Below are 17,762 nucleotides of genomic sequence, written 5' to 3'. Positions count from 1 at the left end.
TCTTCAAGCAGCTTATAATCTTCATTGCCTCATATCTCAGGGTTACAGCCAGAAATTAGGAAATAGAAGGGTTGTCTGTCTTGATAAAGAATATTGGGTTGTAACTATCTTCAGCATTTACATATTTAGAAAGCAAATGTGGTTAATGCTAGTTTCAAATTTAATGGGAGAGCTTCTATATATTTCTATATTGAGATGGTTACATTGAAGTACATGAAGTACTTCTAGAAATCATTAAATGGTTTTAAATAATGTATTATGATAAAAAATTACCAACAAAAGTGTCGCAACTTGTTTCAAATTGCTAGAATTCATTCAGGTCATCACATTGCCTTGTTTTTTATGATACTGAGAATTACCTGACTGACCATAACCAAGCAGGCATATATAGCATAGTTAATAATGCTAATATATATATAATGTTAATGTATTAACAATGTGTTATATATATAATGCTAATATATAATATATAGCGTATAGTTAGTAATGCTACCCTGTATATTTGAAAGTTGCTAAGAGCTTAAAAGTTCTTGTTATAAAGAAAAAAATTGTAAATATGTGTGATGATGGATATTAACTAGACTTAACTGTGGTAATCATTTCATAGTACAAGAAGATACTGAATCATGTTATACACCTGAAACTATTATAATGTTGTATGTCAATTACATCACAATAAAAAAAATAGTGGGGGATTTTTTTTTATTCTCCTATTTTGACAAATCAGGTAGGCAAAAGATGAGGGCAATATTTCAAGAAATAAAAATTTTTGAAAAATGGCAATAATATACTGGATTACCTGGGACAGTTCTAATTTTACTGCTTTTTTTTTTCTTTTTAATAAAGGAAGTTTATTAAAGCTATGGTTTGTTTTTTCATGTTACAATGTACCTAGGTCATTGTAAACCATAATACTCCTAAGTGTATGTCATTTTCATGTAGTGTAGGTTTTCAGAATTGCAAAGACATCGTCAAATAAAAGATACAGGAGTTAATCATTTCTTCTTGGGTGTTTCAGTTGCAATTCACCAAAAATTAAGTAGCTTATATGTGTCAGAAACTGCTACTTTTTATACAAAGGTTTTTCATTCAGATTCCTTGCAACCTTATGAGATACAACCTTTGAGGGATTCAGGATCCAGGTTTGTCTTAAGATCTTAGCTCTTAGGGGCGCCTGGGTGGCGCAGTCGGTTAAGCGTCCGACTTCAGCCAGGTCACCATCTCGCGGTCCGTGAGTTCGAGCCCCGCGTCGGGCTCTGGGCTGATGGCTCAGAGCCTGGAGCCTGTCTCCGATTCTGTGTCTCCCTCTCTCTCTGCCCCTCCCCCGTTCATGCTCTGTCTCTCTCTGTCCCAAAAATAAATAAACGTTGAAAAAAAAATTTTTTTTTTAAAAAAAGATCTTAGCTCTTAAATGGTAGGACCAGATTTTCTTCACATATTACTTGTTTTATGTATTTATTTTTTTTTTAATGTTTATTTAGTTTTGAGAGGCACAGTGACAGAGTGAGAGCAGGGGAGGGGCAGAGAGAGAGATGGAGCCACAATCCAAAGCAGGCAGCAGGCTCCAGGCTCCGGGCTATCAGCACAGAGTCCGACGTGGGGCTTGAACCCACGAACTGTGAGATAGTGACCTGAGCCGAAGCCGGACGCTTAACTGACTGAGCCACCCAGGTGCCCCACATGTTACTTGTTTTCAATTTTCTTTGATTCTCAAAGGCAAGTACCCATAAGTAATTAATCTGTACCAGTGCCTTATGGATTAGTAAATGGTGGATTGATGGGTGGGAAAATGAATTGTGATAGCAAAACAAATCTAAGATGAATATATAAAACAAACAAAAGATGGTAAAAGTAATTTAGGGACTACAAGAATGCTATATTAGACGACAGATCAGATTGCATTTTACTGCCGCTTTAACTCAAAGTGTCTCCACTCTGTTGAATGTAATGGAATTCTCTTTTTCAGTGTTTTAAAAATAAAGGGGATTGTTAAGTTCATGAGTTCTTTTTTATAAAAATTCTTTTTTAAGTCTTGATACTTGACATAATCAATGAAGTAATAATATATTGGGATTCAAGCATATTTATGATATATTCTGATTACCATGATTGTAATTTGATTCTTTTGTGAAAATTAACAATTGTTTTTAATTTTCAGCATTTCAGGGAAAAGCTGCCTTCATATGGAATGCAAAAGGTAAAATAAATAATATATCCTTTAATTTGCAAAATACTTAAAATATAATTCTTTTAAGATCTATATCAAAAAATACAAACTAAAGAACTTTCCTCTGAAGGATATTATTGAAAGTTCATTTTATTCTTTTGAATTTTTGAAAGACCAAAAGAAAAAAATGGTCATGAAACCATTTTCCTGAACTTTTCTCATTTCTGTCTGAAATGAAATGTTTAGGGGCGCCTGGGTGGCACAGTCGGTTAAGCGTCCGACTTCAGCCAGGTCACGATCTCGCGGTCCGTGAGTTCGAGCCCCGCGTCGGGCTCTGGGCTGATGGCTCAGAGCCTGGAGCCTGTTTCCGATTCTGTGTCTCCCTCTCTCTCTGCCCCTCCCCCGTTCATGCTCTGTCTCTCTCTGTCCCAAAAATAAATAAACGTTGAAAAAAAAATTTTTTTTTTAAAAATAAAATAAAATGAAATGTGTAGAACTTTAAGAAAAATAGAATTTTCACATGTAAGTTATCTTGGGTAAATATCCTTACTCCTAATTTGAGACCAAACATTTTAGTTAAAATTGAGACTACTGAAAATAGAGTACTTTAGTTAATTTATTATGCTTTATTACATAGTTACCTTATAGAGAGTAATACAGTTCTCCATCCTACTCTGTTCTCTCAGCCTTACTTTGTTTTGATTAAAGTTTTGGTTAAGTACCACCTGCCACAGTGTTTTTTCCTCCCTTAGGCTGGTGTAAATTCTTGAGGACAAAGTGTTCACTGTGTATTACTTGACTCAGAGACCCCCCCCCCCCCAGTAAATATTGAATGAATTAATCACATGCTGTACAAGCTATAATTTCATTGTTTAAACTTGGAACTTGTTCTGATATATGTATAGTGTGTTAGAGTAGATGGGAAAATTTTTAAAGGTGAGTTTTCAAAATGTAGATAAAAATAACCTCCAATACTACTTTGAAGTAGTAGGATGGTCTTATTAATACAGTGAATATTACTATTAAAAATATTAGTGTTTATCTAAAAGTTTTAAGAAAGACCTTCCCCAAATGTGAGGTTTTCCAGATATTTGAAGTTTACCCCTTTGATTTAGGTATTTACAAACTTTAATTATTTGAAAGGAAATACATTATAGACTTCCTTGTTCTCTGGAACAGCATACAAAACTTGTTCTGCAGACAAAGCCGTATTGTTTGAGTTTTGATATAACCCCTTAATGTCTTCAGTAGTTGGTTGGGTATTGGGATTTTTCTTGTACTCAGTAGTCCTACACTCAGCATTCTTTTTAATTAATGTTTATTCTTAGGTGTAGAACTTAGAGCTGTCTCTTCTAGTTCTTGTTGGTGTGTTTTCCTTTCATAGTGCCTTGTGTTTGTTTTTTTCATAATTTGATGTTGCTTTTCTCTTGAAAACAGGTAGACCCAGATATACAAACTGTCAGCATTGCATTTAACAAAATTTTAAATGCATTAATACCTTTGTTAAAAATGGTTACCTTCAGTTTGATGGTATTTTGATTACTGCTCTTTCCGAGTTAGTCACTATGTGATGTTCTTCAACTTATTTTCCATTTTGAAATAGGAATTGGTGAATATGATTGATAACCATCAAGTAACAGTAATAAGTGGTGAAACTGGTTGTGGAAAAACTACTCAAGTTACTCAGTTCATTTTGGATAACTACATTGAAAGAGGAAAAGGATCTGCATGCAGGATAGTTTGTACTCAGCCAAGAAGAATTAGTGCCATTTCGGTAAGTAATGTCTCACTTTTTAAAATTCCCCACTTTATTTTCCATCCTCCTAGTCTTGCTGGAACTAAACCGCTTTGAAGGTTTGTAATGGTTCTTAAATAGGTTTAGGATGTGTTGTTTTGAAACTAAATATTTGGTAGTAAAGACCAAAATCTCGAATGACCTCTTATAATAGATGTTCATGAGTTTAAGATAAATTATAAATTCAGGTAAATTTTAGTATAAAATTAGAATGAGAGAAAGCTGATAAATTTTTGTGGGATTATAAACTCCACATAATCCCCATCAGTATAGATGCTTTAAATGTTACCACTTGATTCATTCAGCATTGTTTTTTGGTTCTCAGATTGTTTTTTCAGTATGTAAGTACACTGATGGTGAAAGCAGGAAGCCTTGCATATTTTAGCTGCATTTTAAATTTTTTAATGCAATTGCTCAGTAAGAGGGAATTTATCATAAAAATTAAGATACTATTTTAGGTTTATCCTATTAATACTTTTAGGTACATGTTTATTACAAACAAACAGCATTTCTGTTTGTTTAGTGAGATGACCTAGTTAAATGTATGGGTTATGTATTTTTTAATATGTTAGGGGTTTCTTGCAACATTTGATGGGTATAGTGAATTTATTTCAGTGTTACATGGTTTTTTGTGTAAATTTAAATTATAAAGATATACGGTTATGTTTAGTTGTAGGATACTGCTATTTATCATCTCCAGGTCATTTAATAAAGAATTTGGTTAGAGACTGTGTTACCAATTGTGACAATATTTTGGAGGAAATAACAGTATACATTTAAACTATGATTTCTAAAGAAAGTACAGTAGTCTTTTTGGTAGAATCATTTCTAGAAATTATATAAGATGACAGAATGGCAAAAAAGAACCACTTTTGGTATAGTACAATTATATAGCTAGATTTAAGTAAGTTTAAAATATCAATTTTCACTAATATAATATTACACATATATATTGACAGTGGGAAGAAATCTAGGTTATTTTTTGTTTATTTTTCCAAGATCTGTTGGTACTTGAATGGGCAATTTAGTAAGTAATAAAAAGTGAAATAGTGGCCTAACTCAGTGTATACAGGATGTACTGACTGGAAAGTTTTATTTCTGAAGTATTGTTTCTTAATTATGCCATTTCCTATTTCTGATCTCATAAATCACTGTTCTGTCACAAGATGTCTATTGGTTACTTTTAGTTACATAAATCCGTATTGGATTATCAATTCCAAGTTAATTTTTGGCAGCCATAACTTTTAGAACAAAACCAAGAACCAGGAATGAAGCAACACCAATCTCTACCAAAAACAAAATCTCGAGGAACAAAAAGTACCAACATGTATTTGCCCTCAAATTATATACAAGGTTTATAAGTTTAGATCATGATTTCTAACTGTTTTAGAAAAGTTCAAAAGAAAGGTAGAGATGAATGAGAGGATGCTATATAGAAAGGCAGTTTGAAAATAGCGATAAGAATTTGCCTTGAAGGGCTTTTTAAGAGAAAGTGAAAAGTCAACGTAAGAGGCAGTAGTCTGCAGCTTTTAAGGGACAATACCCGGTTTTAGAACCCTTGAATTTTAGTATCTGTCTCTTTTTTTAACTCCTGAAAATCTGATGAACATTTTTTCAGAAATCCCAAATTTTATGGAAGTTCAAGATATTTGTCCTAAAGGAAATCCTATTTTCTTTGTAAATGTCTTTTATTTTGATTAAAGGTTGCAGAGAGAGTGGCCGCAGAAAGGGCCGAATCTTGTGGCAATGGTAATAGTACCGGATACCAGATTCGTCTCCAGAGGTAAAGAATGTTCACCTCTTGTATACAGGTAGATTTTAGTGAAACTTTGAAGTTAGAGATTCAAAAGAAAGATTCCCCCCTATTTTTATGTTGATTACTATTAAAATTAACATTTAAAGTAACTGCAGCATAGGAAGCTTGCAAACTACAAACTCCTGTTTGGATTGTCTTTTTTTTAAAGTGTGCTTTTATATTATTAAATGACTAGAGAAATAACTTACCTGGATATACATTAGTAGATCATCACTGCACTTGAAAGGAGTTGCTGTCTTGTATCTTTTGTATCTTTTGGTACCACCATCCACTGCCATCCCTTCCCCCCCCCCCCCCCCCCCATTGACTTTATGGATTTTGGTATCTTTAACTTACCGTGTATCTGTAGTCCTTTTCTGGAGCTCAAGATTCCATTTAGCTTTTTAAATGAACTGATTTTTCAGTCACTGAACAGAAATTTAGGCCCCTAAGTGTTGTTTTCTGAATGTTAATGATTATGCCTTTAAAAAGACATCATTGATGTATCGTGACAGTGAAAATAATGTATAGTGAACTTGAATGTAGTATTTCCCATTACTCTCTTGCAGTAAGCATTCCTATAACCAAAAAGTTAATTGTGAAGATTTTCTTTTAAACTTTTGTGGTACTTAGTAATTTGTTTAGTAAAGACACTAAAACCAAAACTCATCTCCTGTCTTTCATTCACAGTCGGTTGCCAAGGAAGCAGGGTTCTATCTTATACTGTACAACAGGAATTATCCTTCAGTGGCTGCAGTCAGACTCGTGAGTATGTTTCACTTCAGGACAGACAGTTAGTTAGTTAGACATTAGCAAAAGATGTCAGTATTAAATTGGATTTTACTAATTGTTGAAGTAGAATGGTTCCGTTTTTGAATTTTGTACTAAGTTTCATACTTCACACTTTTGCTTTAGGCGTTTGTCCAGTGTTAGTCATATTGTGCTTGATGAAATCCATGAGAGAAACCTACAGTCAGATGTTTTAATGACTGTTATTAAAGATCTTCTCAATTTTCGACCTGACCTGAAAGTCATATTAATGAGTGCAACATTGAATGCTGAGAAATTTTCAGAATATTTTGGTGAGTAAATTTTATGATTATTGCTTTAGGAAGTTATCACAAAGCCACTGAATTTAGAGTTAATAAAATTTAAAAAAATCAAAAAGCTAATACATTTCTAGGTACCAGGTACTTAAAATCAATGTTTAGTAAATATTCTCCTAGCTTCTAATCTCATAGATTAGAGAATTGAGCCTATTTTTGAAAGGTGGCATCATCTGTGTTACAGTGAAGACATGTAGGTTTTTGGTGCCACCATCAGGTAATTAAGGTGGCCTCAATGAGTTCAAACCGCAGGTTTGAATAATTTTTTGAACATTTTTTTTGTGATTGTTCTGTGGTTTTCATGTACTGTCACAGGCTAGAGTGGCAGCTTGCTAATACTAATAGTACTCATGGCCACTTCTGGAACACCTTCAGTGTGCCAGGTGTACTGTATTTGGCACTTTATCATTTTAACACCTCGTGAGGTAGGTGCTAGTATTCCCATTTTTGCCGATGTGTCTTTCCAGTATGCCTTGTAATGGTTGCATAATTAAGAGAGGGTTGAGGGGTGCCCGGGTGGCTCAGTCGGTTAAGCGTCTGACTTCACCTTCAGCTCAGGTCATGATCTCATGGTTCATGAGTTCGAGCCCTGCATTGGGCTCTTGTGCTGACAGCTCAGAGCCTGGAGCCTGCTTTGGATTCTGTGTCTCCCTGTTTCTCTCTACCCCTCCCCAGCTCGCTCACTGTCTCTCAAAAATAAGTAAATATTTAAAAAAAGAGTTGAAAGGATTTGAAACAAAATTTGACTAGCTGTAGAGTACATTTTTAAAAAAATATGCTTATCTTTTTTGCTTCCAGTTGCAGGAGAAGGAGAGGAAAATGGTGGGGGGTGGGGTAAGGGTGAATAGTTAAAATGGAAGCTTAAAGACGTGTGAAATTAGTTGCTTGTATTGTTTTGTTTGTTTGTTGTTGTTTTGATGCATGGTCCAGACCTAACATTGAATAAACTGCTCAAACTTGTGCAATTCACAGGCAGAGCTGTGAGACCACCTGAGATACTTTTTGACCTTTGATGCTATGTTGGCCTTGGTTTACAATGTATACTGCTTATTTTGCATGGTCTGAAATATAAGTAGCATTTAAGTAACAGTACTAAGAGAGGTAGTTTTTTGTGTTTTTTTTTTTTAACTAGTGTTTCTTTTTTTTTCTTTTTTTTTTTTTTAATTTTTTAAACATTTATTTATTTTTGACACAGAGAGAGACAAAGCATGAATGGGGGAGGGTCAGAGAGAGAGGGAGACACAGAATCTGAAACAGGCTCCAGGCTCTGAGCTGTCAGCACAGAGCCCGACGCGGGGCTGGAACTCACAGACCGTGAGATCATGACCTGAGCCGAAGTTGGCCGCTTAACCGACTGACCCACCCAGGTGCCCCTAGTGTTTCTAAAATAATAAGTAACAATTTAATATTTTGCTAGGTCTTATTTGAACTACTTTTTTTTCTCTTTTCCTGATTCTGGGTACCATAAGAGTAGTGCTTCTTAAGTTGATTTCACTAAAACTTGGGTTCTGCTGGTACCATCTTGACTAGTGATGGAGAGGAAATAGACTTCCAACTAATGAGTTATGAGTCCAACTTAAAATGCTCTATTCTTTGATATATTGTGTTACTTTGTAGAACCGTGATGCGTGTGTACAGTTTGGTAGCAGTAAAATGGTAGTAAGTGAAGAGTAGACTGCTACTTTTCATTAAATTCATTATGGAAAAATAGGGTAGAATTGTAAAAGTGCCAGGACCATCTTTGAACTTAAGAAAGGTAAGAAAGGTACTGGCCTATTTATAATCTGTTAATTTTTTTTTTTTTAAACATTTTGAGTATAGATTTATGTCTTGTCTGCCATAATAGGTAACTGTCCAATGATACACATACCTGGTTTTACTTTTCCGGTTGAGGAGTTTCTTTTGGAAGATATAATTGAAAAAATAAGGTAAGTAAATATTAGGAAATAAGAGCTTTAAAAATACTAATGCCACCTTTTTTTTTTTTCTGTTAAACTTTAATCTCAGAAGCTCTTTTTTAACCACTACCTTCTAAAACATTGTTTTTCCTTAAATCAGGGATTCCCAAACTTGGTTGCACATTAAAATCACCTGGAGTCCTTTAAAATCCAGATGCCCAATTCACACTCCCTACCTTAATTACATTACAAAATCTGGGCTGGTAGCCAGGCATCAGTTTTTTAAAGCTCCCTAGGCAGCAAAGTTTGGGAACCTTTGTTATTAGTGCTTGAACCTCTCCTCTGTCCTACCAAGTTTTCAGTTTTTGCTGGCTTCCTTTGCCTACCCTTTACATAAGATTTCCCCTGAGGGTTCTTAATTAGCCTTTTTTCAGTCTTTCATGGTTTCACTGTGCCATCCTGTTTCCATGGCCATAGTTGTGTATTTTCACAGCTCTCAGAACTGGAGCTTCTGAAGCTCTCCCTGAACTTTGCATTTGGTATCTAACTCTCTACTCAGCAGCATTCCAGTACCACAGGTATCTTGAAGCTCACGTTTTTCCAGCTGAAATCATTATCTTCTATTCATTCCCCACTGTGCTTCCACCAAAACATTAAAATGAAATAATTTCTCTTTGCAAGTTTGCCTTACAATGGTTACTATCCTCCACGCAGTGTCTGAGCTGTAAATCCAAACACTAATATTTATCAAGCAGTTGGTAGATCTTACCAGGATATGCTAACTGCTCTACATGCCTAGTAACTCAGTCTAAATCATTCTGTACTCCCACCTTTCCCACAGTATAAACCCTGAGAGCTTTCTCCTTGCATGTGCCCTCTCATTTCTGTTTTTTCTGCTTAAGGTTGTTATTATCTCTTCCGTGCTAGTAGTTCCTCTTCTGGTACTGTCTTCACTCTCACATATATGTGAGAGTGCCATGTATTTTCCTACAAAATCTGGTTACGTGAGCTTTCTCCCCCTTGTCAAGCCTCCTGAAATTTTTCTTTAAAAACTTGTTTAAGGACCTTTATGTTTGTCATGACCTGTAGCAGAATACCTCAACTAGTATACCCAAATTATTGATCCCTTTAACACTCTGGCCATTAGCTACTAACAGTCTTCTCTGAGGGGATATACCAATTAATATTTGAATTTCTTGTTGAGGGAAGGGCTGGGAAAACACAGCCCATAGGATCAGGTTCCTGTTCCCTAGTTAGTCATCCTAAAGCTCTTTACAATCTGGCTCTATCCTTTTTTTCTAGTCTTATGTGTCTCCTGGCGTACCTATGCTAAATGTACCATTCCCTAATATGCCAGCCAGTGCCCTTTCATTCACGATTTTGTGCTTTGTTACATGCTATGTTGTCCTTTTAGACCCCTTCTCCACCCTTTATGTATAAACTTAATTATGTGAGAACAAATTCCAACTTCACTGTCTGTTAAGCTTTTTCTTATCCCTCTCACAGAGCGGGTTGCTTTCTCATCAACCTGTAGCAGGTTTATCATATCTCTTACAATACTTACCATATTGTCAGGTACTTCACCTTTATATTTACCTCTTGCAATAGATTTCAGATTTGTCCAAGGTCAAGCATTTTGTCCTGTTCATCTCTATAACTAGAGTACAGCACAGTGCCTGACCTATAGTAAACATGCAAATAAATATATGGACAGATATGGAAACACTTGTGTTTTAAGATTCCACAGCTTGCTTGTTAAGTGAGAAAACGGAAGTGATGGTGGGAAGGTGAAAACAAAGATCCTACAGTCGGTTTTACATGGAGAAAAGTCTGTTCAATTTTTTTGGTGGACATTTAAACAGATTTTTATTAAACTTCATGCCTGCCCTGTGCATTAGGGTCTGATCATAAAACAAGGAAAGACTTGGTACCTATCCTCAGAGCTTAAATGTAGACAGAAAGACATAGATGCTGTCCTGTAAAGTATGACTGACCCATTCTGGAAGAAGTAAAGAATGTATTGGGAATGAGGTATAACCTCATTAGCATGGGATAGACTGGGCAAGTGAGGAAAGTAGTGAAATTCAGGGTAGGAAAAAGGGAAATGTGTATATCAGAGAGGGTAGAACATAACTAAAAGTGAGAGAGGGTATCTTAATCGTCTGTGCTCTGGTTTTGTCATCAGTAAGCTTTACTATGCATTCTCTCTTCAATTCCACTTTGCACCATTCCTCTCACTTCCTACTGTGGCACGTTTACCAATTATTTTCTAGTAACAGGTGACAGTAGTGCAAGTAAAGTTTGAGGGAACAGTAAGCTAAAATTATTTAATGATGAATTGCTTTCTTAAGCTCCGTAGAAGGCAGGGAATGTTCAGGGAACTAAAGAGTCTCGGAAGCAAAAGAAGGGTGTATGTGCCCTTGTCATCCCCTAGTCAGCCCTAAGAGGGGAGTTGAAGGAAGGTGATCCCTCGACAGAAGTTTTCAGGCGAAGAACCCATCTGTCCCTTCCCAGAAGAAGAGCTGAACTGAAGGGAAGGAAACAGGGTGAAGATGATATGGAGGGTTGTCATTGGGCGCTTGGCTGGGGAGGGGGGGGCGTTGAAGCTTACCTCTGTTTTTTGGAATTGCTGGGAAGGGAGCCAACTGTGGGTCCATCCTGCTGACTAGGACTAATCTCTGTCTCAGGTTGCCCTACCTCAAGTTGATGCCTCTATATGTATCGAAGACTTAGGGGAATCCTGGGTCACAGGTACTGAATAGGGAAGGGGTTAACACTTTTTGGGTGTCTACTATGTGTCAGGCACTGTGCTTTATCTTACTGCATTTTTCTTTTATTCTCCTGCCAATATTATTATAAGTATTATAATATCTCAAATAGGCAAACCGAAGGGCAGAGGTTTATATCTTGTCCAAGGTTACACAGGTAGTCAGTGGCAGAGCACAGACATCAGTCCAGTTCTGTCTGACTCTAAAGCCCATGGTCCAGACCCCCCTTTTCCATCTAGATGCTCTCCCTAGGCGAATTCCCAGGGGCTTTGTGGTCAAAGCGTAGTTTCACTTTTCTTTGTCTCCTCCCACCCCCATGCCTTTCAAACCATTTAAGTTAGGTGGAATTCTTAGGCAGATGCGCCCTCTGTTTTTAGCAGTCACTAATGGCGTGGTGGAGTCATGGCATATAGTATTGGATTGACACATAGGAGACTTGAATACAGATTCTGGCTCTGCCATTTGGCTCTGACTGTAAGACTGAGCACAATTAAATAGTTCTCAAGCATGAGTGGGTCTGAGGTCCATAGATAAATTTTCTGAATTTCCTGGGGCACTAATTCAAATTCCTAGATTAGCAGACCCCAACCAGACCTACGGAGTCCAAATCACAAGGGATAGGACTCAGGATTCTGTATTTTATAAGCTCTCTGGGATTCTTATGTGCACTCAGGTTTGGAAATCTATATATTCAAAATCTGAGTCTTGTACTAGGCATATTATTTTATATGTGATATTTATATTTACATTAAATAGTAATGTTAACTTTTTAGAGCAAACTTAAAAGTTACTGTAGAATTATTTTTTTTTTATTTTGACTGCTAATGATCTAAAGTTTTATGTACTTTGGTAGAGAAAAATGATTTTTATATAAAATGTTGGATTTTATATATTAATGAACAGCTACTAATAAACTATTTAGTAGCGTTCACTAGAAAGCATAATGAAATGTTCTTTAAAATCCTCTTTAAAACCCAAAAGTAAAAAGTCACAGATATTTGCTAAAACCAGAGAGTTTGCAAAAGGTTTCAGCTATTTAAGAATTTTTTTATTTATTTTAGATATGTTCCAGAACAAAAAGAACACAGGTCCCAGTTTAAGAGGGGTTTCATGCAAGGGCATGTAAACAGACAAGAAAAAGAAGAAAAAGAAGCAATCTATAAAGAACGCTGGCCAGATTATGTAAGGGAACTGCGAAAAAGGTACGTGTTTTTTGCTTGTTTTTAATCTAATTTGAGAGCACAGAGGCTCAATGACTAAAAAAAGCAGAGATTGTCTTCTTGAATTTGTTTCTAACTATTGTTATCCCAGTAATACTTCTATATGTTAATTGTGTTTTCCCATTTGCTGATTGAATTAATTTTAAGATTTTAAGATAACAGGTTGAACCTTAGGAAACTTGATCAGGTATTTCATGACTTCCTATTTAACTTTGATAGGTATTCTGCAAGTACTGTAGATGTTCTGGAAATGATCGATGATGATAAAGTTGATCTGAATTTGATTGCTGCCCTTATCCGACACATTGTTTTGGAAGAAGAGGTAATTTTTTTTGTTTGTTTCTTGGTGATGTAATTTTAATTTCATTAATATATCAAGACCCTGAGAAAAGAAGAATAATTTTTTAAATGCTTTTTACAAGTAGCATATGGAAGAAATTGTTTTGACACTAGAAATAAGAATCTCAGAATACCACAATTGAGGCATTTGATCTGTTTGAAGAAAAGACTAAACAAATGAAATATCTGCGTTGTAAATCCTATTTTTTTTTTTTTAATTTTTTTTTTTTCAACGTTTATTTATTTTTGGGACAGAGAGAGACAGAGCATGAACGGGGGAGGGGCAGAGAGAGAGGGAGACACAGAATCGGAAACAGGCTCCAGGCTCCGAGCCACCCGCCCAGAGCCTGACGCGGGCTCGAACTTGCGGACCGCGAGATCGTGACCTGGCTGAAGTCGGACGCTTAACCGACTGCGCCACCCAGGCGCCCGTAAATCCTATTTTTAAAGAGTGAGCTTCAGGATGACTAGGTGGCTCAGTCAGGTAAGCATCCAACTCTTGATTTGAGCTCACGTCATGATCTCACAGTTAGTGAGATTGAGCCCTACATGAGGCTCCACACTGGCAGCACAGAACCTCTTTGGGCTTTGCGAGAACTCTCCCTCTTTCTCTGCCCCTCCCTCACTTGCTTTCTCTCTCTCTCTCTCTATCTCTCTCTCTCAAAATAAATAAACATTAAAAAGAGTGAGCTTCTATTCTTTAGTTATAATCAGTAAATAAAACTTCTGAAGCTAGTTTAAGTGTGCACAGAAGTTTACATTTAGTGTGTTTGGTTACGTGATACTTTGTAATGGTTATTTCCCCTCCATATAGGATGGTGCGATACTGGTCTTCCTACCAGGCTGGGACAATATCAGCACTTTACATGATCTCTTGATGTCACAAGTGATGTTTAAATCAGGTATTATGGAAATGCATTTTATTATAATTCTAAGAATAGTACTTAAATCATATGCAGCATGTTTTTTTTTCTTTTATTTGAAGAAGCGTTGCTTAGTCTAAGGCTGCCTCACTGTAGGAACTTGGTGGTCTTAAACCCAGGTTGGGTTTTTTCAAAAGTTGGATCTCTTTCTCTCTTTTTTAAAAATAAAGTTCTAGGTCAGAAGATGAAGGTGGTAGGTATATGGTGAAGTTCTTTATTTTGGTATTATGAGAATATTTTACTTCTTTTTCTAAATTTGCCTAATAATATTGAGCCCTTAAAGTTAAGATGTTGGTACTTGCGTTTGTTTTTTCACTCACTGCTGCATTTAATTGGGCAGAAAAGAAGGTTGAATTTATCCCTTAGCCCAGCGTTTCTCAGTTCTGAATATACAAGTCACTAGTTGTGCTTCTGTAAAATTCAGATACTCAGACCCCATCCTCACCCCAAATCTGAGAATGTGACTTGAACGTCTGTAGTTTTGAAAAATTCTATAGATGCTTCCAAAGCTTAAATAGCATGTTTAAGAGACATAATCTCTTATGTCTCAGAAATATATGGGACCATTTTTCTCCTATAAAATGCAGCCAGAGCATTTTCAGGAATAATTATTAACTTTCCATCAGTAAAATACAAAGCAAATTCTATTTAGTATTGTATAATTCTAATTATATTTTCTAAACTTAATCTCTTGAAGTGCTTTTGACACATTTTATTTTTACAAGACAAAATGTTTTGATCTAAATGTATTGACTGAAATAGTAAAGCAGTATTATTCATTCTTTGTTAAGTCCCATTGTAGTAATGTCCTCAAAACATTCTCTGTAATTAAAATTATTTACTGTTCTCTAGCTGAAAAATGTTTTTATCTGATTATCAGGGCTTCTCTGTAATGAAATAACTACTTTCAGTGATAACGTTTGTCTGTAGAAAAAGTGTAGTTGTGATTAAACTATGCAATTGAATTATTTTTTTAAACAACTGGGATTCTTTTTTTGGCCGAACCTTCTAACGTTGGTCTCTCCCACCCCCCAAAAAAACACTACTGTGTGATCTACTTTTAGTTTTAAAAAATGTGAGTATGTGTGGGGCACTGAGCTGGCTCAGTCAGTAAAGCATGCAGCTCTTGATCTCAGGGTCGTGAGTTCAAGCCCCATGTTGGGTGTAGAGTTTACTTCAAATAAAAAATGTTGAGTATGTGTATATATTTACCAGGAAAAATACAAGGAAGATCTACCAAAATGTAACACTACAATTACATGCTGTGATATTGGTTATTATAATTGACTTTATTAATTTTCTAATTATTCTCAAGGAAGGAGGTATTAATTTATACTTTTACCACCTGCTCAATTCTTTTTAAAAAGAAATCTTACCAAAGTTTAACAAGAATGTTTTTTCTCAAGTTATAGTTTTAAAATTTAGCCTTAATAATTGGCTGTACTCTGTTGACCATGTTAAAAGGGGCAAAAAAAATTGGTCTAATTCCATACTGACTAAAGGTGAATTTTGAAACTCAATTTATCGAATGCTTATCAACTTATTTTTTTCTTCTCATAAGAGTATAGACTTTGTTCCCACTGACTACTGTAGTTGTGCAATATCAGCAGTCTAAACTCTTTTTACCCCAATTATGTTACCTTTAACAGAATTGTTTTTCCTTTCATTGTTTTACCTGGCTACTGATTTTTTTTAACTTGTAATGAAACATTTAAACTTAGAGAAAAGTAGAGAATCGTATAGTGAACAACATATACCAATGACTTCAATGCAGCAACTATTTTTGTGATCTGATTTTTTCCTTTTTAAAATAAATTGCGGCTGTCATATATTATCTCTCAAAATATATACATCTCTAAAAATGTACTTTTCTATATAATATATAACCATAGTACCATTTTTCTATCTAATTCTTAACATCATCTAATAATCCAGTCTATAATCAGATTTTCCCATTTTCCCCCGAAAGTGTCTTTCACAGCTACTAGTTCAAATTACAGAAAATTGTAAGCCAGATAAGTCTTTTATTCCACATAATCACTTTCATATCCCCCTTACCTTCCCCATGGTAATGATTTGTGGAAAAGACTAGGCTAGGTCCACCTACCTAGATTTTCTAGATTTGTCTGAATCTGAGTCTTCATAATATCATCATTTGATCCTTTCTTACCTATACTTGTAAAATGGAAGTTACATCTTAAGGCCTAATCCAACTCAAAGTAAATTATTTTTGGCCTGAGTATTGATCGAGTTAATGCATTTCATGTTGTGTTACAGAGACAAGTAATTCAGAGCAATCTTTTTAGCAATATCAATTGCTTGACAACTTTTTACTACCTTTTAAGATTTGTAACCCTTATCAGAGGATTTGGGGAGTATCATATTTCCTTTGAATAACAATAGTTTTTGGCAGGGGGAATACAGTTATCTTGAGTCATCTCGATACTTGCTAGAGATTTAAGTCTTTAAGTCGGGTTGCATTTTTTTTTGTAATCATAGCTAAACTTGAAGTTTACCCTTGCTTCCTTAACATTCCCTTATTTCCATCACTAATAACTACACCAAACTTTCTCCCTATTGTCTAGTAATCACGAATGGGTTGAACTATTTCATTTTGAAACTTAAAAAGTAGGAATGTGATTTTACATTTCTAACAAAATTATATTTAAAAATGTGGGTCACTTTACCAGTGCTGTTTCATTATTTTTTTAACATAAAAGTGGACATGGGAATTTCATTAAAGTGCTCTAAAAATTCACTTATTATCTATATGATTAAAATACTGAGGATCACCCAAAGTCTATAAACTTATATTCGTATTAGAGCGAATTTTTTGGTGTTCAGTTAACTGATGGGAATAGAACTAATGATGTTTTCTAGCATAATTTGAAAAGATTGTTCCTAACTTTTAAGCATTCTTTAGGAATTTGGGGAATATGTTTATCAATGTGAAATAAATTGACAGAATAAAATGTCAGTAAGAACTTACTGGAGCGCTAAGAAAGCAAGAAAATAAAAAGAATAAAGTTTCTCCGATTATATAGTAATATAAATTAAGAATTATGTGCTTAACTAATCTGGAGCTTTTCTGCAACTGTTTGTCTTAAAGTTTACTTTTCTTTTTTAATTTTCAGACAGGTTTATTATTATACCCTTACATTCACTGATGCCTACGGTTAACCAGACACAGGTATGTTGTTAGATTTATTCATCCTCTGTCTTTCAGATTGAGGCAAGCTTCAGATTAAGGACTGCTTATTATCTTTTATTTTCTTTTATTTTTTTTGAAGGTGTATTTTCAAGTAGTAATCCATATAAAAATCACTTCTTTAAGAACTTTGCAAATGAGTCTTCAGGGGATAATTGCACAAAAACTCGAGTAACTGAGTGTAATTAACAAATTAGTTTTGTCAGCATTAGGGAAAAGTTTATAGACTGGTTTCACCAGTAACTTGTTTGGGTTGCAGTTATCTATGACATACTACAGCTTGATGTTTGAGATTTTGATTTAACAATTAATCTATTTGTAGGTATGAGATTTCCTGTTTTATCAATAATATATTATTATGGTTTTGAATGTTTTGTCTCTTGTCAGGTTCAGGCATGTCCCTCGTTAGGATCAACACTGCATTCTCAAAGACAAGATAGTTTTCTGGACTGCAGTGTTTGCAGGCCCTGATAAAAGGAGATGGCTCAGAAGAAAGTCTCTCTCTCTCTCTCTCTCTCTCTCTCTCTCTCTCTCTCTCTCTCT

At 35.2% G+C, this 17,762-nt stretch overlaps 1 protein-coding gene across 1 annotated transcript in view; it reads left to right on the top strand.

Moving 5' to 3' along the window:
* The window catches only part of DHX36 (DEAH-box helicase 36), a 49,134-nt gene that overhangs the window by 10,727 nt on the left and 20,645 nt on the right, over window positions 1-17,762 (top strand). The window contains exons 4-13 of the mRNA XM_040480539.1: window positions 2,159-2,197; window positions 3,771-3,941; window positions 5,666-5,745; window positions 6,448-6,522; window positions 6,673-6,839; window positions 8,710-8,791; window positions 12,591-12,731; window positions 12,969-13,071; window positions 13,903-13,990; window positions 17,146-17,201. Of these exons, the coding sequence (XP_040336473.1) occupies window positions 2,159-2,197; window positions 3,771-3,941; window positions 5,666-5,745; window positions 6,448-6,522; window positions 6,673-6,839; window positions 8,710-8,791; window positions 12,591-12,731; window positions 12,969-13,071; window positions 13,903-13,990; window positions 17,146-17,201 (1,002 nt within the window). The remainder of the gene's footprint in view (window positions 1-2,158; window positions 2,198-3,770; window positions 3,942-5,665; window positions 5,746-6,447; window positions 6,523-6,672; window positions 6,840-8,709; window positions 8,792-12,590; window positions 12,732-12,968; window positions 13,072-13,902; window positions 13,991-17,145; window positions 17,202-17,762) is intronic.

This window comes from Herpailurus yagouaroundi, unplaced genomic scaffold, assembly GCF_014898765.1.
Source record: "Herpailurus yagouaroundi ecotype Mexico unplaced genomic scaffold, PumYag 159, whole genome shotgun sequence".
Taxonomy (NCBI): domain Eukaryota; kingdom Metazoa; phylum Chordata; class Mammalia; order Carnivora; family Felidae; genus Herpailurus; species Herpailurus yagouaroundi.
The sequence above is the reverse complement of the archived record's forward strand: the minus strand, read 5'-3'. Positions and strand labels throughout refer to the sequence as shown.